The sequence below is a fragment of the Osmerus eperlanus genome, chromosome 14 (genome assembly GCF_963692335.1).
Source record: "Osmerus eperlanus chromosome 14, fOsmEpe2.1, whole genome shotgun sequence".
NCBI classification, from domain to species: Eukaryota; Metazoa; Chordata; class Actinopteri; order Osmeriformes; family Osmeridae; genus Osmerus; species Osmerus eperlanus.
In genome coordinates this window covers 12,830,643-12,855,414 of record NC_085031.1, presented here as the reverse complement: position 1 = coordinate 12,855,414, position 24,772 = coordinate 12,830,643, and the positions used below count along the sequence as shown (strand labels likewise).

The 24,772-nt window shown below is 42.5% G+C and overlaps 1 protein-coding gene and 1 long non-coding RNA gene across 3 annotated transcripts in view; one reads left to right on the top strand and one right to left on the bottom strand.

The window, feature by feature from the left end:
- LOC134033825 (uncharacterized) overlaps window positions 1-24,772 on the top strand; it is a 50,773-nt gene that overhangs the window by 14,591 nt on the left and 11,410 nt on the right. Inside the window, exon 3 of one of the 2 annotated variants that reach the window (XR_009932174.1) lies at window positions 4,155-4,233. The exons of the other annotated variant lie outside the window; for it this stretch is intronic. This is a non-coding gene — a long non-coding RNA (uncharacterized LOC134033825). Of the gene's footprint in view, window positions 1-4,154; window positions 4,234-24,772 lie in introns of those variants that run through there. 2 annotated transcript variants of the gene reach the window in all.
- pou4f2 (POU class 4 homeobox 2) lies at window positions 12,963-16,498 on the bottom strand. The gene is made up of 2 exons (XM_062478686.1): window positions 15,676-16,498; window positions 12,963-15,369 (listed from the first exon to the last, which is right to left on the bottom strand). The coding sequence occupies exons 1-2, from the start codon at window positions 15,886-15,888 to the stop codon at window positions 14,437-14,439; spliced, it is 1,146 nt and encodes a 381-aa protein (XP_062334670.1). The 5' UTR covers window positions 15,889-16,498; the 3' UTR covers window positions 12,963-14,436.

Here is a 24,772-nt window from a genome sequence, read left to right as displayed (position 1 = left end):
GGGCTGGAGGCAGGCTGCATGGCTTGGCAGATGGTTCAGGGATGTGTCTGACTGACTGACTGTTGGGGCTGACTCACTGCACACATACACACACTCTCTCTCACTGTTCTCCTAACAACACGCACACCCACCCACACACACCCACATGCACACACACACACTATGTGGCACATCAAGGGTCACCGCCTCTCCAGTGAGTTAACACGTCACCTCGTTTGACATTTAGTCGCAGTGCCATCTCTCTCTCTTCTCTCCTATCTGCTGTCTTCTCCTTTCAGCAAGGTGGTGGAAACTGTGCACATCCTGTATTAGAGAACTCTTACCAATCATACTTGCACCTATGCACAGCATTTAGTGTAGTTTAGTTGATAGTTGTTTCATTATTTTATGGAGGCTAATAAGATTTTTTTTTTTTTTTTTTGCCACTCAGAATGTTCAGCCCTCATGTTTAAAGTATCAAAACCTGTCTCTTACTTAGATTGTAAGTCCTTTTTTACCATATTTCTCAGCTAATACATTATTTTAAGTCTTCAATGACCACAGCAGCTGCTCTCATGCCAATTAGCAAGTTAGCCCAGTGCAGGTGCCAAGGCAAATATTTAGCTAATTATCAATATTTAATGGCGTTTTCCACTCTGGCTCCTCTCCTAAGGTCCAGCAGATGCTATTAAATTTCACCCCATAGATACACAGTTATGACATGTAATAACCACTTGAATATAAAAGAGATTAATAATTTAGAGTGAGCTAACAAATTAGGGCCATCATTAAAAAAAACTAGGCTTCAAACCGTTCTGCATAAAACCAGCCCTGTCCAAGGTACTGCCCAGGCCCTCCCCCCGATAAAGAATTACTGCATTAATTCAGCAAAGTGAACGTAGGGCTCCTATTGGTTCTGTGGGATCCCTGGAGCATTCAGAACGGGGGATAAGGAAGTGATAACTGCTCACTCTGACACCAAGGTTCCCCTTCTTACAGCTACTCCTATTTCAGTCGGGGGAGGGAGCTCAGTATGTGTATGTTTGTGTACAGTTATTCTGTGTGTGTGTGTGTGTGTGTGTGTGAGATAGAGTGTGTGTGTTGGTGCTTGCACCTTTTCCATGTGGTACAATTGCTGATGTTAGCCCAATGAATAGTATGGTGTTTACTCTGGGTTTTCTCCCCAGAGGGGGCTGGGCAGCACTTCTCTGATGGAGTCTTTATTGTGCACCGACATGCACACCACACACACACATACACAAATACACACCCACACAAATACACACCCACACAAATACACACACGTGCAGTGACCTCCCAGGGTTGAAATAATATAGACATACCTTTGATGTTGAGAATTGCACTGGCATCTTAATTGACTTTCAAAGTCTTGTTAAATGAACAACATCACCATAAGTCAGTCAGTGGCCCTTCAACAAAGATCTTCCCAGTTTCTATTTGATGGAGGCAGGCGGTTTGTTATCCTCCATGCTTTGATGAAATCCATCACGTGAAGGTGTAACTGATTGTCTTTCACCTTGACAGAAACATAATGTGCTTGCTCTTACATTTTAACAGTAGCGCAAAAACACTGAAATGGAGAGGATGTTTTCAAGTGTTTAACATTAGAGCAAATTCAATTCCCTGTGTGCAAACAGGGCTCAGGTTGTGTGGAAACAGCTGAAGCACCTTGTAAGGAAAAGCTTCTTTTAACACAGCGTATCGCTGGAGGCGCAGTGGTGCGCCCGTGTGATACTGACGCTCTTCTAAATGTTTTGAAGGTTTAGCGTTTACTGCCAGACATATAGCAGGTTAACCCCTGTGTTTTTTTGTTTGTTGCAATACTCTAATTTAAAAGGTGTCAGGTGACTTGACGTAGTGTTCTGGAGTTCCATCGAAGCCTTGTGGGATTCAACCTGAGCTGGGAGCAGGGGAAGAAAAGCAATTTCCCCAAGGATATGAGGAACAACCTTGCCATGCCTCACATCGTTAGCTCTTTGTACATCTGTAAAGGACTGTCATGTGATCCTGATCGAATCCACACAAGTTTGTTTAAGTTTGTCTACCTCAAACTAAACGTGTTTCAGTTGTCAATACTCCTTTCAAGTAGCCTATTTTTTTTATTGATGTCAGGTGGCTGAGCGGTTAGGGAATCGGGCTAGTAATCTGAAGGTTGCCAGTTCGATTCCCAGCTGTGTCAATTGACGTTGTGTCCTTGAGCAAGGCACTTCACCCTACTTGCCTCAGGGGGAATGTCTCTGTACTTACTGTAAGTCGCTCTGGATAAGAGCGTCTGCTAAATGACTAAATGTAAATGTAACTAATCAATGTTTTTCCCCCCCACAACAAACAATGACATCAACTACAGTACTTGGTAATGTATTGTTTATGCTGATGTCTCAGATGTTTACTTGCATCCCTGTCGCATCTTTGCAGAAACATTTGGTGTTTTGCCGTTGTCTAATTGTGCTTCACGGGAGAAGGACAGCGCTTGCTGGCCTTCAGGCCTTCTATACATGCCTCATCGCTAGACCTGGCTCTCCTGGAACATGAAGACTGCAGCTTGTAAACTTGTGTAGGGAGAGATCTTTGGAAAGATATCTCTACAGATTACATGTCAGCCTCTCAGAGACAACAAAGGGACTTGTCGAGCTAGCCCGGGGATATTACTATCTTGTTTGAACAGAATATGCACAGTCCTACAGTAGTTCTTTGCTTGAGCAATGTGTCTGGGAGCATTGCTTTCTGAGGAGCAAAAGTCGAGATGAAGTGTCTGGGTCTGCTGTTGTTATTGCTTTATTACCGTTTGATCTTTCAGAGAAACAAAGCCAGATGTGAGTCACGAAATGCAGGAGATCGTTTTCATCAGATCTGATTCCATGGAATGGCGCTTTGGAGTCGTACATCTTTCCTACTACAAATATAGGGTGTATTTACAACCAGGCATATACATTTGCTCATTTGCTGCTCAAGAATCTGAAATGTAGGAAGGAAGCATAAAAATTATAGTTATTGCGTTCAGGTAAAGTGGCTTTCCTGTAATGGTCAGAAAACATATGAATGGCGTTTGTAACATGTTCTTTAATATTTCAAACACCGACCATCTTATAGAAAAGACCATGACCTGGTATCACGGATGGAGCGCATGGTCCGAAAATCTTGATTAGAGTCCATGGTTCACGGTTTTCGACTACGAAATTTGAATCCCAAGGACTTGATTTAAATGTGCTTGCAATATGAAGATATCAGAATCCTTTACCCAAGGACTCAAGAAGAAGAGATACTTATTTAGCCAATGAGATTTCTGCCTCAAATGTAGTTATGGATATGAAACCGTGTGGGAAGCCTTAATGAGACATAAAAAATAAAACAAATCGCACAAGGTCGTGTTCCGTAAGAGACTACATTTCATAGCTGTGGGCTACAAAAGACAGAACTTTTTGTTTTAGCAGACTGCCCATCACACAAGTATAATTACTATCAGAATTCATACGGCGTACCGAGACTCCTGAAGGCGAGCGGCCCCACTCAAATTAGCAACTCCGATAAATCACCATTAATTAGCTAATAAAAGCCAGCAGGTGGTTCAGAGCCCAAAGACATTCCCTGGTCGTCTGAATTATGCATATTACAGCGGTGCACTGATAAAGTAAATGAGAGGGGGGAACAACAGACTGCAGTCTGGGAGGGCCCTCGTGTAGAGATAATGCCCCGCTCAAATCTCCTGCAATCCCAAAATCCCACCCGTAGGAATACAAGCGCTTTTGACCCCTGCTCAAGTCACCCAACACACAGGGCTCGGGTAGGCATATTTAAACACGGATTATGCATACAGACTGGAGAGTTCACTTAGATGCCCCCCCCCCTCCCCAACCCACCTTCTTAAACCTTGATATGCAAGGATGTGTTTACTTGGGTTTAACAAGGAGGAAGATCATTCCTATTGTTACAGGGAGACCAGGCGGTTCGCTGTGGCATGGCATTGGACCTGGACCACTGTAGAGTAATTACAGGGGAAACACGCATAGCTGTTGGTAAAGAGTGTAGACACTACTATCTGTGGGGAGTACAGGTCTTTCCCGTGCCCGCAACGTGAGGCTCCACACGGACAGCCCATGGGCAGAGCGTGCACTCGTCCCATGCCACTGACAGGCTGCACGTCTGTGTCCTGTCAGCCCTCAGTGCGCCGGTCCACAAACCTGGAGCGGTCGGAGCACTGAGGAGGGAGGACGAGGGAACGAGAGGGAGCAGTGGACGAGCGCCGGTCTCCGGCAACTTAAATTGGTGATTCAACTAACCGTCGTCTCTCTTGCAACCCGTCCAGGCTTAGGAAAAGCCACCGGTCTCCCAGAAGAGAAGACACCCCCCCTTCTTATCTTTAGTTTGAACGCCTTTGTTTCCTTTATTAAATGCACGCTTAAACCGTCCCAAGGCCTCTGTCTCTGCCTGAATGTTACAACACTCAGTTGGCTGTTAGTTGTCGATGTATTTGTCATTCCAGTGGAGGAGCCCTTGAGAACCCCCTGCCCCCCCCCCACTCACTCTCAATTGAGAGTTGATTGAGACCCAGCTCAAGAGGCCTATTCAGCTAATCCTTCAAAGTGTTTTGCTGGCATTAACCTGGAGAGGGGTGAGAGGCTATGTCAACACAGCATGCTGCATTACAGCTACATTCTTGAACGGAAAATATCAGCATTTAATCCACTGTCCCTGACATTTAGATGGTGCTGTATTATTATTCAGTGTCATGATTTAGTGTCACAATGGAGTCCAAAATTATCATGCGTGTGACCCATCTTTCTAAATTAACCGAGTGCCATGACCAAGTTTCCAAGCCAATACGCACATACACACACACACAGAGAGAGAGAAAGAGAGAGAGAGCGAGCGAGGGGCGGAGAGAGAGAGAGAACTAGTTTGCTTCTTTCCTCCTTGGTAAATGAGCTCTTTTCTCTGAGTTAGATGCCCTGAGGCAGCCACTTGGCAGTGGGTGAAAGAAATGGCAAAATGTATCCACACAAGTGGGACATGGGAGCAGATGGGACTGATCACAGTGTTGTTTACAGCTGTCTGGGTCCTTCAGCGCCGCTATATAGAGGTCAGAAACTATGTCTGTGGCATTTCACTACAGCCCAAGACTCAGGGACCATCCTACAGCACAGGCAACGTACACACCAGGGAACGGGCAGCTGCGGACCCTGTGGAATCGAGTTTCTATGTAAATGTGTCATTATGATAATTATGTGTGCTACATGTGTCTGTACAATTACCAAAGGACACACACGTCTACCTCTTAGTTGAGACACTGGGATACTGTATAATGATGACAGCTGTTCAGCCATCGTGACATTTTTGTACGTAATGAAAGTCATAGAGAGAAATAGCACCGATGCTGAAGACATTCCATGTTTGCAGACGGTATGCCTGCACCTACAGTTTGTGTTCGTACATGTACTCTGGATAAGCGACGTGAGCAATTCTGTCTCCGATTCAGGAGCCTGTTTTTGTATTTCTCTCGCGACAGTGTTTCTTTCAAACAGTAGTGCAGTGTTGTATTCATTGCTGCTCTCCTGCTGGTTCTGAAGGAGAGGATGGACGAGGACAGCAGCCGAGCATCATCTTAGAGAGGGCCGACCAACGTCAGGGAAGGCCATCCAACCCAACACAAAGGTCTGTTGTGACCGTTAACATTTCTTTATGTCCGCATGAATCACATTCTATGGTTTGCCAGAAACCTCACCCATTCCCAGTCACTCCATCAGGGCTCCGACAGTAGTCTGCATCCACAGCAATAATGGCCTGGAGCAGCCAGGGCAGGAATATATCCAATAGCAATCAACCTTTTGCAAAGACACCTCAGAAGTACAGGTTTCAACAGTGAAGTGTAATCCAATAAATTGGGGGGGGGGGGGGGGGGGAGAAAGGAAAAAAACAACAACACCAGCACTTTTTTTTCTTCCGAGATGAAACTTTCAGTAGAGCATTCGTATGTAAATAGGATCACTAAGACAGTTTGGTTACAGGTAATAAAAACATGCAGATTTCATGACAGGTCACCATAGCCTTTTGTCTTTGTTTTATCTTGTACATCATAGGGCTCATGCACACTGATCTGTACCTCCTGGCTAAACGTACAGTAGAAAACAGTAAGCAAGTGAACAATGGCTTCCTCACCAGCCTCTGTAGTCAGCAGTCACAGCAGCAGAAGCAGCGATTGGAGTTCCTTCCAGGTTCAGGAGAAGAGATGAAGGGTAGAAGGAGAGGTAGGAAGAAAGCACGGAGAGCAGGAAGCCAAGCAAACCTCTACAGAGCACCTCATTAACAGAGGAAGATCAGAGAGAATCCTGCAAAGCAGCTCTAATGGGCTACTGCACCTGCCTCTTGTGTTCTGTACCTTCCAATAGAGGTTTTCATCATTGCAGCACCCTCTGAGGAGTCAGGTTTCAACATATATGATGCTGTTTTTGTTTTTTTTTGGGCTTTACTTTTGTTTGAAATGTAGACCTTGATCGGGCATAGTGCCATTGGCGATACTGAACTCTGAGGGTAGGCCGCGATATCTGAAATAGGTTAAGTTGACTTCTTCAGGGCAATTATAACCTTGCTACTACTCTGAAGCGTGTCTGAATCGGCTTTATTTGCCAACTAAGTTTGCACAAACAAGGAATTTACTATGGCAGGAAGGTGCATATCGTAAACATATAAGAGTTTTAAATATAAAATGTAGAGGTGTGAATGTCTGTGTGTACACCGACAGTAACTGTACAAGCCACATCTCAGTGATGCATAGTCGTTTTGTAAGATCTGGCTGTTCATTTTGGATACCTAATTTGAACATGCTCTATCATTTATCTATTGTATCACAAAGGACTTCATGAAAGGTAATGGGGGAATCTTTGAAGCCATAATGTATTATTTTCTGAATGTATGAATAGAATTTTAATTTATCTGCGAAATTGACGGGAAACAAAATGAAGTTGACCTTAACCTTGTGAAAAGGACACCATTGAAACCCATCATTCAAACCAAGGTCTTTTATTTAGAAAATTGATTTGCAGACAGACATGCATTTTATTAGGCTAAAGGCCATATTTCAATGATCCCTGCCTCCTAAACGTTTTAGTACCCTTTCAGTTCCTGGCCTAGCCTTTTACATGATTCATCACAGCACAAAAAAAGTTCACAAACAATTATGTAATGGTTCATGTGCTCGTTAAATATGATAGCGTGCCTGTAGTTAATGTATTTTTAATAATGCTAATATTTTAATTAGCGCACCCCCATCCACGCCTGTAATCTCAAGTGAATTGTGTTTTATGCTCATATCAGCCACTGTATTCCTCGACTTCTCTGCCTTACCTGTCCTTTTTTGCCTGTGTTGATGCAATGAAATTTCATAAAATATTAAATTATTGGTACCCATTTTTTTTCAATCAACATCTGTTTGAAGAACCTCTTGTTTAATCAGAGCCTCAGTTGGCTGTGGGAATGAGGCAAAGGCAAAATATAACTTGGCAGGAGCCTCACCCATACCACTCACTCACACATGGGTAAATTATGATGGGAGATATAACGTGGGAATCCTATATCACTGAATGCACTCGTTATTTCTACAGCGCATTGTTTAATGAAGGCACATGCTTTTTAACGCACTATATTATGTACATGCATAATATACTATATTATGTTTGGGGTAATCCACATATATGTGTTATCCTCATCGGTGCTTGCTATGCATCGCCATTGAGACGGTAATTCAGTCCATTGAGCCTCTGGTGAGCAGCCGTAGCCCCTGGCACCGTGCGTGGTGTCATTTGCTACCAACTGGGTTTTTTGATGAGAGTGTGACCTAGACCCCTCATCTCTCACCACTGTCTCATTCCCTTTATTTACATCTGTCTTTAGCATTCTAATTACTCTCTTTATTGCTTTCGCCTGGAGGAACCCGTGCTCGTGAAAAAGAGAACTATAAGGACACCGGAGTTTTTAACCAATAATAAACTACCATAGCTCTCACCCACAGGCGATGGGAAAAGCGTGGCTGCCTAATTATGGGCTGGGGGCTGGAGAGCGTGACCACTACAGGACCCCTCACTTGCTTCACGTGTGATATCAGAGGAGGAATATGTATCTCACTCCAGTATGGTTTCTTTATCAATTGCCTATAGTAACAAGTCCTTGTAGGCTTTGTATGACTAATATATTTAGTTTTTTTTTTTTCAAATATTATCAACATGTTTATCTAATGATTTGATTTCTTATTTTGTGTTCAATTTTTTACTCAGATTATAGACTGGACAGCATTTTGTTTTAAAGGCCAAATTCTGTTTATGCAAATTCGCTTACAGTGCAACCAGCAGCATTGTTGGCCCATCTTTATAAAACAAATGCATTTTTGTCAGAGAAAAAAAATGCTTTAACTGCTCTGTCCCCTATGCAGAATTTTATAAAATAGCATCAATAGCAGGGCACAGAGTCTTTAATGAGCTCTCAACTTTAAAGACTTGAAGGATATTAACAAGCTGCTTGACAAATGGTGCTTAGAAGCACATTAAAGACGCGGCTAATGGCGCGCATAATGACGGCTAATTTTCGATCAGATATAAATTAGAGCCCCCAACAGTTATTTGCCTTAAGGACTTTATGTAAATGATTCTGTTCTGTATAAACTGAAAGCTGGAGAAAGAGAGGGGGAGAGATGGAGAGAGAGACTGGCACTCTTTGTGGATATGATTAATAGATCTGCAACAGAGCACGGCTGTCAAAGCCCAATGAACACACATCCACGAAACAGCTATACCTTTCATTACCGAATGCCCAATCTTTAGACTACTACAACTTACTCACTCGATGCGGCCCATGCGGCCTCTGAGAATGAATCTAACGCTCACTGCGTTAAATGACTTTTGCAGATAGGCTACTACTGGGGAAATGAACAGGATGTTCAAAGGAGACTTTTAGGCACATAAATGTCCAGAACCATCCTGCCTTGTTTAATATTTAATGACAGTGGGCCAGTACCTAGATATATTTAAACAATAGGTCATTATCTTAAGGAGAATGGTGCGACAATCAGTTGGGGAAAAGTCAAAGACTTTTGATCAGAACATCAAGATATTCAAGATATGGAAAATAACATGTCAGTTTGAATGTTTGTGTAGGAATATACTCAAATCTCTAACTATGTAGCTCATTAGAAGAACATGAATGCGTTGTAGACCTGTCATTTATAGGCTACACAGTATTCAAAAGCTTAAACAATATCCAATAGGCCTATCCAACAATATTTATTTGTACGAATGTGTATGAATTGCTTTCAACTAAAATTGAGCCAACATTTATTACGTCGTTGTTAACCTCGATGTTCATTGAGTAATTGTTTGCTTTATCAACCAACATGCGTATGCATATTCCTACAGTTTAAGGCCTGGTAATTTGAGCCATTCTGGTTCTATTAATAAAGCATTACGCCCATTAAGTGCATCATTAAGAACAAACGCAGGCCTTAATTACAGATTGCCATCACACAGAGTTCAACTAGTTTAAGGCTATGGAACATAAGTGTCTATTGACGATTACACCAAAAGCACTGCGTTTAATTTTATGGCCTGCTCATGTCATTGATGCTATGTTCTCATTTTTAGTTGACGTTAAACGCGTTAAAATCATCATAGTCAAAGCTTGCAAAGATACCCTATGCAGTTGAACTGAATCAATAGGATAAATATTTCATGACAAAATGGCGATGCAAAGTCTGAAACGTCCATAGGCCTTCTATGGAAATAGCCTAATATAAATGTATTCAATCACTCAAATTAGTCTTTTAAATTGTCTTCCTTAAACAAATTAGTGTTAAACTGTGCACACCTTTTAAGGTTCTATACAGGACCATAACAGAACTGTAACTATATGGAGGTTTTACATACAAATTAGATTACTTCTTGATTCAACAAAAGGGCGCAGTCTCTTCTGGTTATTAATGCAACTGACATATGTGACATTACAGTTAAAGGTTGCTCAGAATCAGTGTTCAAGATAGCCGATCTAATGCGATTAACGCGAATCATAATTGCGTTTTCACTGCACTCTGCAATTGTTTCATTTGGCAACAATTTCATAGGGAAAGGTACTGATAGTCACGTATAGCTACAGTAACTGTACTCCCTTAAAAGTGTTGACTACATTGTCAATCGTTTGTTATCATATACAGCGTATGGTTATGTCCACGTGTGCAAGTGTACGTTCCTATGTGTTCATTTATATGGTTTATGCGCAAAGAGCAAGTGCCATCGCGTGTGCGCGTGTCTACAGTATGAGTGTTTGTGTGTGTGAAAACTAGAGAGAGAGAGAAAGAGAGAGAGAGAAGGTGGGGGTTTTAGGGAGAGAGACTGCACACTTGTTCTTCAATACGATGATTACGCATGGATATATGAATCGCAACAGCAAAGCCAATGACAGAATTTACGTGTGAAATGAATTTCCTATTTTTAACCTCAAAATGAAAATCTATTGATTCGTTTCTTGTTAAAAACAAAACAAAGACTATAGCCTAATGGTGATTAATATTTCAGCAACAACAAATCTAGAATCTCACTGTGACTGGCGACAATGTCTGGCGTTCTTTTAGCAAAACCAGAGACTGCTGGCGATGCAACGTGACATATTTTGGCGGAGCACCGAGCCCTAAATAAAGGGTTATAATGTAAAGCATTCAATTTCTGGCTTGTAGTTCCTCTAATTCGAGTGCAGTCTCGTCTTTGAAGGCAGACACTTGGTGTAAATGTACAGTTAAAATATTCTATTCGCAAGTCCCCAGGCGGAGCTCCGACAGTCCCTAGCTTCATTAAAATTGCATCAGTATCCCTGTGAAAGGGGGGAAATGTTCAGGGGAAAGAGAAAAATAAAACAGAGGGCCTAATTATAACAAAGGGAAACAGCCATGCCCTTTTCTTTTTGAGCAGCAGAGCCACCATGATGTGTAGGCTAGCTCTACGTCTCAATGTTATAGGAACAAATGCAGCAAGATGTACATCAATGATGTGTTTTACTCCCAGGTAAAATGCTTTGGTTGGGATATTTCAAGCAAGAAAATATTCGATTTTCTTTGGCGATAGTTGACATGCTGTGTGTGCGCGTGCGCATAGGTGTGCGTGCGGTATATGTGTGATCGTGTATTTCAACGTGAGATAGATTGATTCGCTATCAAAGGATCCCAATAGATTTTCTCGCACCTTTCTGAAAGTGAAATGGGCAACTGTCTAGGGAGACCTCCATATCTGTACGAGTGTCAAGCAGTGAGACTACATAAAGTAAATTTCAAATCCCGATGAGACTCCGCCGCCCTCTCTGACCAACGGTAATTAACAGGGCTGGCTAATGACTACTTACTCGCTCCTCATAATTATCTGCTTTTCATAATTCGATGTGTAATTTAATAATTCGCTCATATTAACGTATTAAGTGATTGACTCGTTTAGGGGAAATTATAACCGTTCACCAGGAGCATCTTTTAATTGATGAAACATCGCGGCTGTCTAGTCATCTTAGAACTTCTAAAAATCGTATTGTTAGGCTAAAATTACATGACAATGAAATCGCCTACTTACAGTACATTAGGTTTTCTAATTTCATGTTGTATAGGTCAGGAATTATCTGACTATTATTAGGTCTACACATTGTTGAATTTAGAGCCAATTTACTGAACTGAATGATTATTAAAATAACTAGATGTTGTTACAAATGTGCAAATGGACGTTATATGTATGAACATAGGGGTCTGATGATCAATAGATAACCACTCCAGCCAAAGCTGCTAGCTCTGACGTCATAACCCATGTATCAGTGTTTGATTCAAAACAGACAATCCCACTTTTTCAATGGGCCCCTAAATGGTTGTATATTGTGCAATGTTTTGATCAAGTCCACCTGTTCAGGGCTGATTATGCAGCCCAGATATTACTTTATCGCACTTTAGCTATTGATTGAATAAATTGTGTGCTTGTGCTCGCCTACTTAATTGCTGTATTGAAGAGCAATTGCACAATTCACCAAAATAATTGTAGTTTTCCATAGAGTTAGTTGAAAAGGTTTGCATTTATTACACTCACTCCCAGATAGACTACAGCCTATTACAGCCTTTAATCAAACTGGATGTATCAAAACTGTATCCACATAATTGCATGCAAATACATTCCGATGCTATAAATAATCTGTTTAAAATGTGGAGGACAGATTTCAGAAGTGCTAATTGCAGGCGCCTCTCTCCCCTTTCCCTCAGGTAGCTATCCATGGTTCTGAAACGCATCTGAATTCGCTGGCACCAACCCAGTCACCCGCTAGATCGCCCTGACATGAACAGGCGCTTTGGAAATGACACTCCACTCAAAATGTTTATTTTTTATCTAGCCTATACGAGACCCACAAACCAAGCTGTGTGCTTCAAAGGCCCTTTCGCCTGCGACGGGTGGAGAAAAGAACAAGTAGTGTTGCTGCCTGTGTATTTAAATAGAGACGGGCACATTGGCAGGCGGGCTGTTTTTCTGGCGGGCTGACATCTGGCAGAGCGGCGCTCCAGGGACCCATCCAGCTCTCTATAGACTCCCTGATTAGACTCTAATAGAATATTAGCATTTGCTCTCAGGTAGGCTAGCGCGAGCTGCACGAACTGGCAGCAAGTCAGTCAGAAAAGCACGTGCTCTCTTTTAAATTGGTGGAACAGTACAATTTTCAAGAAAGTGAAGACTGCATAATAATAATATAGGGATGCAAAAAGTAGACTACCTAGTAACAGTTTAAAGACAAACTGGCTATAATTCTTTACTGAAAGGGTCTAGACTAAAATTGAGTAGCCTAATATAACAATTGTTGTCAAATTGCATTTTATGACTCCAGGAGGTTGTGTAATTTGATTAAATTGAATATTTCCAACTTTTCAAGAATTAGGCCTGCACTGATGCACTAATCGAAAACGTCCAATAAAATGTTAAAATTTGTTCTTTAATGAAACACATATTGCAATTCAATAATCAAATAACTTAAATATACATGAATGTCATAAATTAATAGTATCATTCAACCAGGAACCAAAAGCAACAGACATTACATAAAGAAAAAAACTCCGCTAAAACAGCAATACAGCAAAACCTGTACGGATATATTTATGTGCATCGACTGGTTCCAATGAAATATTTACATTGTACACATACTTCCATGAAACGATTACTTTCTCTTTAAGAAAACATTACTAAACAAGGTGATTTTAACAAGCAACGACTTCATAATGATGCGCGTATATTTATACAAATAAATACCAGAAAACATACATAAAAATAATTGTAAAAGAGCATACTATCTCATATATCTCTCGATTGTACCATCTCAAAAATTTAAAGGAATTTGAAAGAAATTTCTTGACAATTCTGCTTTCTGGCAACATCATGTTTTACTTGCTGTCAGAATTTGATTTTCTCCAGCAAAACGAGGAGGGGGGAATCCCGATAAATATGTAATGAAGTAAACATGACCTCACTTAATAAATAGTTCATAAGACAGCGACCCACGTTGGATTGCAAAGTTGTATTGCAACCGGTATAAATTATATTTGGCAATCGTAAATCCCATCAAATCCATACATTTGATTCATTTTTTCTTTATCTACAGAGATGTTTCTGAAATAGGCCTACAGTACAAAACGCCCAGAAACCGGCTACATTTCATGACCAGTGGTTTCAACCTTAATTCAGTCTATTAGTAACAAGTAGCCTAGGCTATCCTAGGCCCACCCTTGCCTGTTTCTTCAACACACCTAAAATCCAATAGGTTTAATTAATTACACGGGACAAACAACAAAGTGACAGCTAAATTAATAATTTACACGGGGTAGTTTGGCAGTAATCTAATAATAGCTTTCAATACCAAGCAGTGACTACTGTGTTGCCATATTACCCCCTCGTGGACCCTGAACAAATGCCAAACTGCATTGTCAAATCAGAGGGAAAATGTATGAAAAATATATGAACACCAACAGGCACCAACCAAGTGCTTCCAGTTGAAAAATGTTTCCATGGTCAATAATTATTAAATGTTTTCAATATTTTTCACTCTTAAATAGGCTAATAGTCTTTAAATTAACCGAAATTGAACATAAATACGTGTGATTAAAGCCTATGAGTCGTAGCCTACTTCATTGACATAAAAAGGTGAAGTAGTAAGTGTGGAAAACCAGTGGTCTTACTTGCTCTGTCAAACGCTCCTTTGCTTGATTCCACATCCCCTTCCGCCAGACTTGACAGTGGTTAGAGTATTCAGTCATTTTGAATGTTATGAATTATTCGAGTTCAAAGCACAAGTCATTGATGATTGAAAAATTGTGTGATAAGAAATATGTTACAAATCGTCTCTGTACAGTTTTCAGTCTCTCAACATTTGTTGACGGTGTTTTTAGAGCGAATGGTCGAGCTAGACGCATGCAGAGTATTTCATTCGTTTTTGTTTCTGTCGTTGGTTGCAAAACCAGACCCGCACCACGTTCTTTTTGAGGTCCAGTTTTTCTGCTATAGCAGCAATTTTCTCTGAGGAGGGACGCGGCTGAATGGCGAAGTAGGCTTCCAGGGATCTCTTTTCCGGTGCAGCTATCGACGTACGCTTTCTCTTTTTCTCTGCGCCATTGAAGAGCTCTGGTTTGTTCAGTTTCTCCCTGTGTGATTTCTCGGCTTCTTCCAGCCACGCTTGTAGAATGGGCTTCAAAGCTATCATGTTGTTGTGAGAGAGAGTGAGGGACTCGAATCGGCAGATGGTGCTTTGGCTAAGAGAACCCACGCCGGGAATCTTCAGGTTCGCCAAGGCTGACCCTACATCCGCCTGGGTTACACCAAGTTTGATCCGTCTCTGCTTAAACCTCTCCGCGAAGGCTTCCAAGTCCCTTGGATCGGCGTCCACGTCGCTCATGCAGCCCATGTGTGATTGTAGCCCATGGGCATGAGCCATGTTGATGGCTGCCTGGTGCATGTGGTTCATGCCCGCCATGTGTGCAGGATGCGCAGGTGTACCGACCGAACCATCCGGTCCTGCCATGGCCCCGAGTGCCAGTCCTGGGGTGATGTGGTCCAGTAGGTCCCCCTCTAGCCCCTGGTGTGGCTGGTGGTGGTGGTGATGGTGGTGGTGGTGGTGGTGGCCAGACAGGGCGGATGGGTGAGAAATAGGCACCGAAGACGCGGAGGACGAAGAGGAGGTGCAGGGGTGAGTGTTCATGGTGTGGTAGGTCGCGTCCGGCTTGAAGGGACTGTGATGTGGAGGGTGGTGGTGGCTCTTGTTCTGCGAGGCTATATCCACCGCCGCCAGAGCTTCAGCACGGGCCAACAAACTCTCATCCAAGCCTCCGAATATATTGCTCTGCAATTGCAAATAGAATGCACACATAACTGTCAGCTGGGAATTATCTATCCACTCCTCGGTTTAAAACATTTCCAGAACGTGAAAAAAAGAAATCCGAAAAAAGGAACACACAATACAAGACACATGCAACATCCCAGGTCATAAAAATTAATAGAAAAGCAAACCCTACTGAATACATAAGTTGGAGAGAGGGGGAAAATGGAGGTGTTGGGTGATTTGCTGTGCAGACATGAAAAAAACATCAAGCAAAAAAAGTGGGCTGTCAAAATGTGCCTTTAAGCGGTGATTATGCAGAATACGTACCGGTGGGGTTGGGAGACATGCTCGGCGCATCGCCTCCGAGTTGGAGCCGCTGCTGCTGATGATGGTGTTACTGTGTCTGGAGGACGAGCAGGACGAGGGCGCATTCGAAGTCATGGTGGAGGATGAGGAGGAATGCAAAGAATATTTGTGTTCGGGCAAGCTGGAGTGGGCCATGGCGAATGCCTGCTTGCTGTTGAGAGACATCATCATCATATTTGCTGGTGTCCAAGCCTCGGCAAGTTCCTTTTAATAAGTTAAGACTCCGCCTCCTCGATTTTGAGAACAAGCCCAATTTCTTTGCTGGAATCTCAAGTCACTGTCGATTAACTTGGTGCTACTTAAGTAACAACGATCCTCCAGTTTTTCTAGTACCTCTAATATTAATTGGCGTCGTTTTGCAAGAGATGTCGTTCACGCCAATAAGCCATGCAATTGAGCGTCGCCTCCGCCCCCGGTTACCTCTTCCGTTAGGGCTGTGGCGCGATGACTCAAAAATGATCTCAAAAATAGCCTTTTTTTTACTCTAAATTTCGCCAGTTGAGAGTATTAATGTTTTCGCCGTGGATGTTTTGGAAAGCTCCTCTTTGTTGATGCCACAAAAAAACTATTAGTAAAAAAGTTTTTTTTCTCTCCTTTTGTAAGGATTTCCCAAATGTAACCCTGCAAAAGATTGTCGAGCTCGATTATCTTTCTGCAAAGTTTCCGTCATAAAATTGTTGGTAATTAAGAGATAACGGTGACAGTCTCAATACCTCGACTACGTTCAATGCTGCGGGGACTCGTTCTGCCTCTGCTCTGTGGCGAAGGGCAGGCAGTGTGTCTCTCTCTCTCTCACTCCGCCTCTTGTTCTCCCTCTCTCTCTTTTACTCGCTCTTTCGTTCTCTCCCCCCTCTCGCGTTCTCTTACTCACTCCCTCTCCTCTCACACTCGGCTGTACCTGAAAAACCTTTCATGATTTATTATTCTTCATTAGCCACTGCGCTGCTGGGGACTCTGCGCATGGGCAGTCTGCGACAAGGCATTCATTTCAAATGGCTCCAGCCACTATTGTATCCCTTTCCATCTCTGTGATTTTGGATCCACTTTGAAACGAAAACGAACGGAATGTGTCCAACTCCAACTGATTCATATGTCCTTTTTATCTAAAAATGGACAAATGAAGTTCATTTAAAAATAGGGAAATCATTTGAGGTGTGCGGTACTGTGACGGGGTCAGAACAGATTCCTAGGATGGATATGAAGAAATAACCACGGACAGCTCCATCAAGTGCGTTCCCTGACGAGGCGAAATAAATCAGAGTTAATGCTCGAGTGTCGTTTAATTATGACACCAAAGGCAAATTGAAGACAGGAGGAGCATCTTTAAATATATAAGGGGTCAGGAAAGATTGGATTATTAGGTTTGAATGTAATTGTAGATAGTGAAACGGCTTTTCAAAAAGTCACCCGCTCCACGTTATCTTGTGGTTGCGCGTAATTCACCTTGACGAATTTATTAGTTTGGAAATAATAAGTTATGGAAACAGTAGGCTACATAGCATATCATGCGCTTTACTGGTTAACTGTCATATTGACAATTTAGCATGTAGCCTACTTTAGAATGAACTTTATATGTGATATTATTTTATTAACGACAGTGGAACGTGGATTTTATAAAAGTCTTTAGGCTTTAATTGGCAAACCCAATACAATTATATACAGTACTTGTCGCAGGGGGCCATTATCATATCTTCCTACTAATTAGGCTACTTCATCAATGATATAATTAAAAACCTTTAATCATATTCTAATTAACAAGGATTGTCTAATTCGTTTAATCTGTCCATTGGATGGGCTAATTGATATAATGTGATTGAATACATATGGAGCAAAGGCTTGAATACATATGAGCAACGGCTAAACTAAAACATTTTCACAACGTATTTAATTCCTTGATATGAAAGCATCCCTGTTATATTGGTAAAGAAATTGTCTCCTTGTTACAATGTCACTGTCCACTGTATTCTTCCTATGACTTTCAGCGTATTGTCTTGGACTTCTGGGTAGGGAGAAAATAAATGTATCTCACCCAAGCAATTTACAATTTTTTAATGGAAAATAGTTCCCTCTTTTAGAATGCCCAAGCGTATTTATATGAACGCTGGGTTGATCATTTGTTCACCTATCTCTGTACATAGGCCCCACGTTAGGTCTATCTTTAGATTTAAGACATCAGTAAATAGAGATTTTGATTATTTTCATTAAAGAATCGGAGAGCCATGTTCTTTAGACTTTATCAGTGCCAGAGCACAATAACTTCACCAAGATTCCCATCTTTGATCTAAATGTTGTAAGCGATTTTTGCTCTTTGTTGAAGTCAATAAAGCAGTTGAACGCATGAGACAGGTGTTGCAGAGGGCATTGCATGCATGCAAACCAACACGAAGCCCCGTGACGAGCAAAGACATAGTCGTATGGAGCGCTGTGACTCTTTGTTAGCGAGGACTTGTCAGCTCCCCCTTTTTTGATGTGCATAGGCATTTAATATGTCCCTACGGCTGCGACAAAGCTGTTGGTGATAGTGCACAGCACTTAACATAGCGCGAGGCACCCAGCTGCTGAGAGGCTTGCTTCTCAACCAGGACGGCAGGCGCTGAAGCCACCCCTTGCGCCCTCACTCTGGAGACATCAAGGGGCAATCAGTGTCTCCTCACATATACCGACAGACTGATTTACGATGAAACTTTAACGAAATCATTTATATTTCACCACCTCTAAATCGGCGTATGAAATTTTCATCAACAATGAAACACACAAAAAGTATATCTTAGGTCAAATAAATCTATTGAGCTGCTCGTGAGCAATTGACTTTGAAGCGCGTTTTCTCTATTTTGCCGGTATGAAATTCCATATTTATCCCGCGTTTTGAGATCTTCTGTTTTCTTATGTGAAAGATCTTTACTGAAACTTAATTATATTTAGCTGATTGTGTAAAGAGTTTCTTGAGCACTAAGGTTAGAAGGCATGTATTAATTAAAGAAAAGTTGCAACTTGACATTGTTGCAATTAACATGTTGATATGTAATCATCCAAATATGTCCTGATTCGAACGGCCATGTGAAAATGTGGATCGGAGAGCAGGTTTGAGATGTTTTTGTGTATACTATCATTTATTTAAGAAACCGTTTTAAATGACTGGAGCACTTGAAAATATATAGTTTGAGTAAATAAATATCCAGAATTTTGAAGGGGGAAGAATAAAGTGTTATCCTCCCAAATGAGGACTTCTACTTCAAACAAAACAGGCTAATTGATGTCTCATAATGTCATAAAGTCACACTTACAGCTATTCACCTCGAGCTGAAGATGTTGCAATTGTTTCTATCACACATGCTTCAACTGAACATTTTGGAGGTAAGCTCCTTCCTTTTCAAAAGACATGCCTTAACATTAGCAGGTACTTTCATACCTACTCTTTAAAGCACACATTCTCAGTGGAATCCTGGAATAGAATCAAGCTTCCTAAAACTTCACAAGAGCTTTACTAAATGAAATAAAAAAGACCCCCTTTACAAAAAATAAGACAAGAAATAAGAGAGTGGAAAAGAGAAGGAGAGAGAGAGAGAGAGCACCAGCAGCAGTAGCAGCAAAGCTTGATATAGCACAGGTGACTTGTTTGCTTTTTTCCTTTTTTTTTCTCTCCAAACTTACATCCGAATCAAGGTATACTGCAGAGGTGGCTGTGTGCTTTACACAAAGACGCCACTCTCAGTGTCCCTCAGGAACTCTCCACGTTAACAATCCCAATTACAGCGAGACCACCAGAGACAGCTGTTTTTATTACACTAGCGCTCCTTTGTGCCGCCAACAAGGTAACTGCTGCTGCCGCTGCTCGCTTACACTGAACACAGAGACAAAGCTTTACTGCGAACAGAGAGGAGAGAGAGAGGCGGGAGGGAGGAGTGGAGAGAGAGAGAAACTGAGAGAGAGAGACGGAGAGAGAGAGAGAGAGAGAGGAGAGGATGAAGTCTCTTGGCTGCTCGCAGTGGTGATGCCTTTATTCACAGCTTCCCCTCTCCGTTCTGATCTCGGCAGCTCTTTACATGTCGGAGCAGAAGGTCAACGCTTGTTAGGAGAGGGTCTACAAAGACACCTGGCTTCGACTCACGGCGACGAGAAAACGCAAGGTGGAGAGGCTTTTTTCTAGCATGGTTTTTATTTATTCATTTGTGTTACCAGGGAAATATGACAGGCCGTTTCCACCCGCTTTAATGTGTTGTTGAACACACACACCACACCAAAAGCCAGGAGTCTAAAGGAATTACTTAAGTGTCACACACAGTAGCTCTCCCCCAGGGAGTCAGTCATCATTTGAGCTAATGCAGGTGATTTCAAAAACCTCAGTTGAATAAGGGCTCAACAGCTTCCAAAACGCCTTGATCGTTTTTCTGTTTGATCTTTTTGTCATGGACTAAATATAACATTAACAGTACATGGGACGTTCCCCTGTATAGTTCTGAAACAGTCACTGATATGTCTTAAACAATTCATTGGAAAAGTCTCCATGCCTCCATTAGGCTGTCAAAAAAGTTGTACAGGGATTACAGTATTATGGGATGGAAACACTGATCAAACACCATCCACTACTCAGACGTCACGTGTGGTTAAAGGTGGGCGACGGAGGGAAGATCCTCGGGCTGAAACCTAGAAAGCAAGGTGACCCATGAGGTCAACAAAACAAATAACATCACCGCCAATTTCCCCCCTGACGCAGAGACGGCAGCCACCGGCATCCTTCTGAGGGAAGGCATTAGGCAGAGGCTCTGGTTCCCCACGCCTAGCCAGCGCACCCAGGCTGCAGGGCACGGGATGATGACAAGGTCAAGCCTCATAATGATGTCACGTACCTTAAGGTCCCACAGATCAATATTGAGCAGAGGCCACGTCTGCGCCTGTCCGCCAGTCAAATAACACATGGATGGAGAAGTCCTCGCTTTCGAAATTGTCTGTATTTGATAATATGAGAAATGTCTTCTCCCTTTTGGGCCTGTTAATTCAGGTGTGCCGTACCATCGGCCAGTCTAGTGGCTCCGCGGAGCAATATTGGCATCCAATATGCATGATACACAGCAATATTGGACAGCCTTCTGGAATGTAAGGGTCTTGTATAGGGACTGTTGCTCTGGTGATTCTGGCCCAGCTTTTATCAAAGAAACAGGGACACAACTTTCCGAAGCAATAAGGTTAAACATACAGTACATACTAAATTTAAAAGTCATAGTGACAAAAAACTTGTCACTATGACTTTTTTCATGCACACAATCAATATGCAAATGTACAGTATTACTGTTATGTAAAATATAGGTACAGATCTGTGCATGGAAAGCGCTGCCGTGCCAAACACATTAACAATCTTTGTCTGGAAAGCTCACCTGAAGTGACAGACAAACAGGCCTTCTATAGAGGGCAGCCCTTGTGGAGAAACCTCACATTAGAGCTATTAAGGCACGGTAAAGAATCTGTACGAGTCAGATGTCTTGCCAGTGATCAACGTCGGAGGATGTCTCTGAAACGTCTGTCCGACCTGGTGAACATCTCCTCTACCTCTCTCATTAGTCCGACTGTCCCATGCGGTGGTATATGGCTTGTCATAGGGTTGTCTAATGGTTGACGCTAATTGACCTCCTTTCCCCCCCTCTTTCTTCTGCACAAATGAAAAGATTTCCCCCATCCTCGGATGGAGCGTGTCACGGTCTGATCCGACAAATTAAAAAGCTCTCAGCTGTCATGCTGTCATCGTTTGCAGGTCTCACCTCATCAGCTATAATGATCATTTTTCACTCATAGAACCCACAGTGCTGCCCTGCCAAACACATAATTTAAGGGTACACTATAATACCTGTATCATGAACATGTTTGTACAAGAGCCGGCAATGGTGTGTGTGTGTTTGTGTGTGTGTGTGACTTGGGTAATTGAAAAACCATTGCAGTGAACACATCAGTGAAGCACAGCTTCTTTAATCCTGAAATATTGTCTTTTCCACTCAAAATAGAAGGGTGTGATTCCCCTGCGGTTAGATTGAGAACAATTTAGCACAAAACTAGTGTCATATTGCATGCTTACTGTATTATATAATGTGATTTTTAAATATTCCATTGATTCAGGTTAATGCTGGAATATTGTGCCTTCAAAGTCTGTAAGGCCCTTGACAACTGATGAAGCACTTTTAGACATGGTCCTTCTATTTTCAGACTTCCATCAATGAGAAATGAATCATAGTGGCATCTAAAAAGTAACTGAGCATATAATGCAGTGTTGCTTGCTTGATTTATAGTCATCATTTTAAATTGTCAGAGATAGAGAAAGAGAGAGAGAGAGGGGGGGGGGGAGAGAGAGAGAATATTCAGTTTTACAACATTGTATCAATGAAATTACACAATTATTGCCCATTTATCCTGGGTCAGATTTAGGGGGTCATTGTTCTCCACCACAAACAGTGTGGCCTGTTAGTACATGTAGCTACAGTTCTTCTCGAGCTTTCTCACCATCGCTGGCTGGATAACCATACAACAGGGCTGTAATGATGGTACAAATAGATATCATGGTAGCCTTTCTATTCATCAGGGATTATCTTTGTTCTTTGATATGGTAATGGTTGAGAGGCCAGTTGATTAGCAAGCCCTTGAACCTGCACATTCACACTATGGTGCTGTATGGATCTAGCCCCATTTAACACAAGCAGACCATATGGCTAGATTATTACCCAGCTATAATTTTTTTTGTAACCTTTGGGTTTTTCAAGATTCTTCCTCACACCAACAAAATGTATGTGTTACATGTGTTAATTTGTGGTAGCTAACACATGCAAGGACCTTTTGAGATTTCATTGAAATAACATCAGCTACACAGAAACACCGCTGTTCACTTTCCCTCCGGTGAAGGCCTCTGGGCCTTTTCATGTCCATTTTTTCCCTCTTTCATCATTGGAACATGTGACCTAAGTTACTGACTGCCGTCAATGCTCTGAACTGTACACGGTAACGACATGCGAGTTTGTCGGACGCTTGTTGGTTGGCCAAAGAGAGGCGGTGACAGTTCGTTAGAAGCAATCAGAGGCCCCGTCGTCGGGCACTCCAAAAATCGAGCATGGCACTTTACCTGCTGACTTTGTGTGTATAACTTTATAATTTATGCGGTGTACCCGCGCTATTGACAAAAACGCGGCATGGTGATCAAAGCCAGCCGTTCAGGAGGTTGGACAGGGCCACGAAGACAGGGTCTGTAACACTAATGATCTTCAAACGCTCGCCGATTTCACTGGGAGCTATGCGCAACTCCCCAGCAAGTCCCCCCCCCCACCCCGTATCTCTCCCTGGAGGTAATTGTGCCTGGCTGGTTGGGTGACAGGTGTCAAGTGGCCCCTCCTCATCTCATTCATCATGCTAAGCAGAGAGGAAAATCCTATCCTCTCTCTACCTCTCCAATGCTTTCTTTATTGCTCTCTCTCTCTCTTTCTCTCTCTCTCACTAATTATTACCTTGGTGAGGTGAGAGGCAACAGCTACAGAGTTTGTCTTTAGGCCATACCATAACAATGCAAAATGTCTGAGAATGAAAATTTATTTCAGAACTGGTTCAATGGGGTCATTTCAACATTTTTGAAACTTCTTAGTTGAACCACCAAAAGAACAAGTTAAAGAAAATAGACAGATGGAGAGTATACGTGATTTATTAGCTACAGCTAGGGTTATGTGTGGTAGAAAGCTCCAAACCCTTCGATGCTGAGATCCAGTGCCTTTGAAGCTCACGTCCTGTTGGGCTTGTGCTAGCTCACCACAGCTGGGGAGAGGTTAGCGGGTGAGTGGGTGAACATCCAGAGTAATGTTGAATGGGGAGTGACTACAGTGCCACTGGCAGGCAGGCGGTCCGAGGCTGGCTGACCGGGAGCATGTACACTCTGACCCACAGGCCGCTAGGAGACGTGGAAGGTAAGAGCAGCCAGGGAGAGGAGGAAGATGTGGGGGGAGGAACCACACCCTCACTGTGCCTGGCTGCTTGCCTGCCTCCCCGCCTAAGCAGAATCCCATAGGGACCTGCCATACACGAGTCTCTCTCTCACACACCCCAGTCATTAATTCCTGCTTTGCATCTCCCCACCATGTAATATTTATGGGTCACCGCAGCTTTTTATTCACAAATGGAAAATGCAGAGAGAGAGAAAAAAGAGAGGAAGACACGATACCTCAATCAATGCCTTGAACAGGGTTCAGCTTGTCGTACAATGCTTTTTTTGTGCTAAGCCAGTGCTTAGGCAGCAATCTCTCTTTTGACCTCTAAACAGGAGATATTTACAGACACAACCTTAAGGAACATGAGCAGGATCAGGCATAACTCCTGTTTGTTGTGGGAGAGACAGGCTAAATCGAGAAGTACTGTGACAGTCAGAACTGCGAGACTGCAGAAATGGCAGTGAGATAGAAGAAACTGCATTAGTCAGGGTACAAAAATGGCTCATTGACAAATCTGCCTGACTTTGTGATTTAATTACACAGTTTTCTGAGCAACATTAAATTACCACCACACTCGGAAAACACACCAAATACCTAAAACCCTTAGGATGTAAAAAACTGAAAGAGGTAGTCTTCAAATGAATATTTTTTTCCTCATTCCAAATCTGGCAGATCTCCGATAAGGTAATTAAGGTCTCCTATGATGTTGCAGAAAACCCATGATGCAATGTGTTGAGCCTCCTCGTTCTCCCCTGAAGTAGACCCCTTCAAGCAGCCTCCCCCCACCAAGGGTTCAACGATAGCCCAGCACCAAGCCCCCATGGAACCCCCAATGGAGGACGGCTCACCAGACCCCTGTAGAGATTTGAGGACCACTTTGGAACTCTAATCCACTCCAAATGTGCTGATAATTTCCCTTGCCAGGACACTCTCTGCCTGGTGTCACAAGAGTGGCCTCTGGGGATAAGATCAGCCAATGATAACAAAGTAGCCAGATGTCTGGCGCTGGCAGACTCCCAGAAGCCAGACAGCGGTACACAGCAGCATCCGCTATGGGCCCCAGATCAAAGATACCTGAGAATTACTTATGGGCACAAAATGTGTGTTGC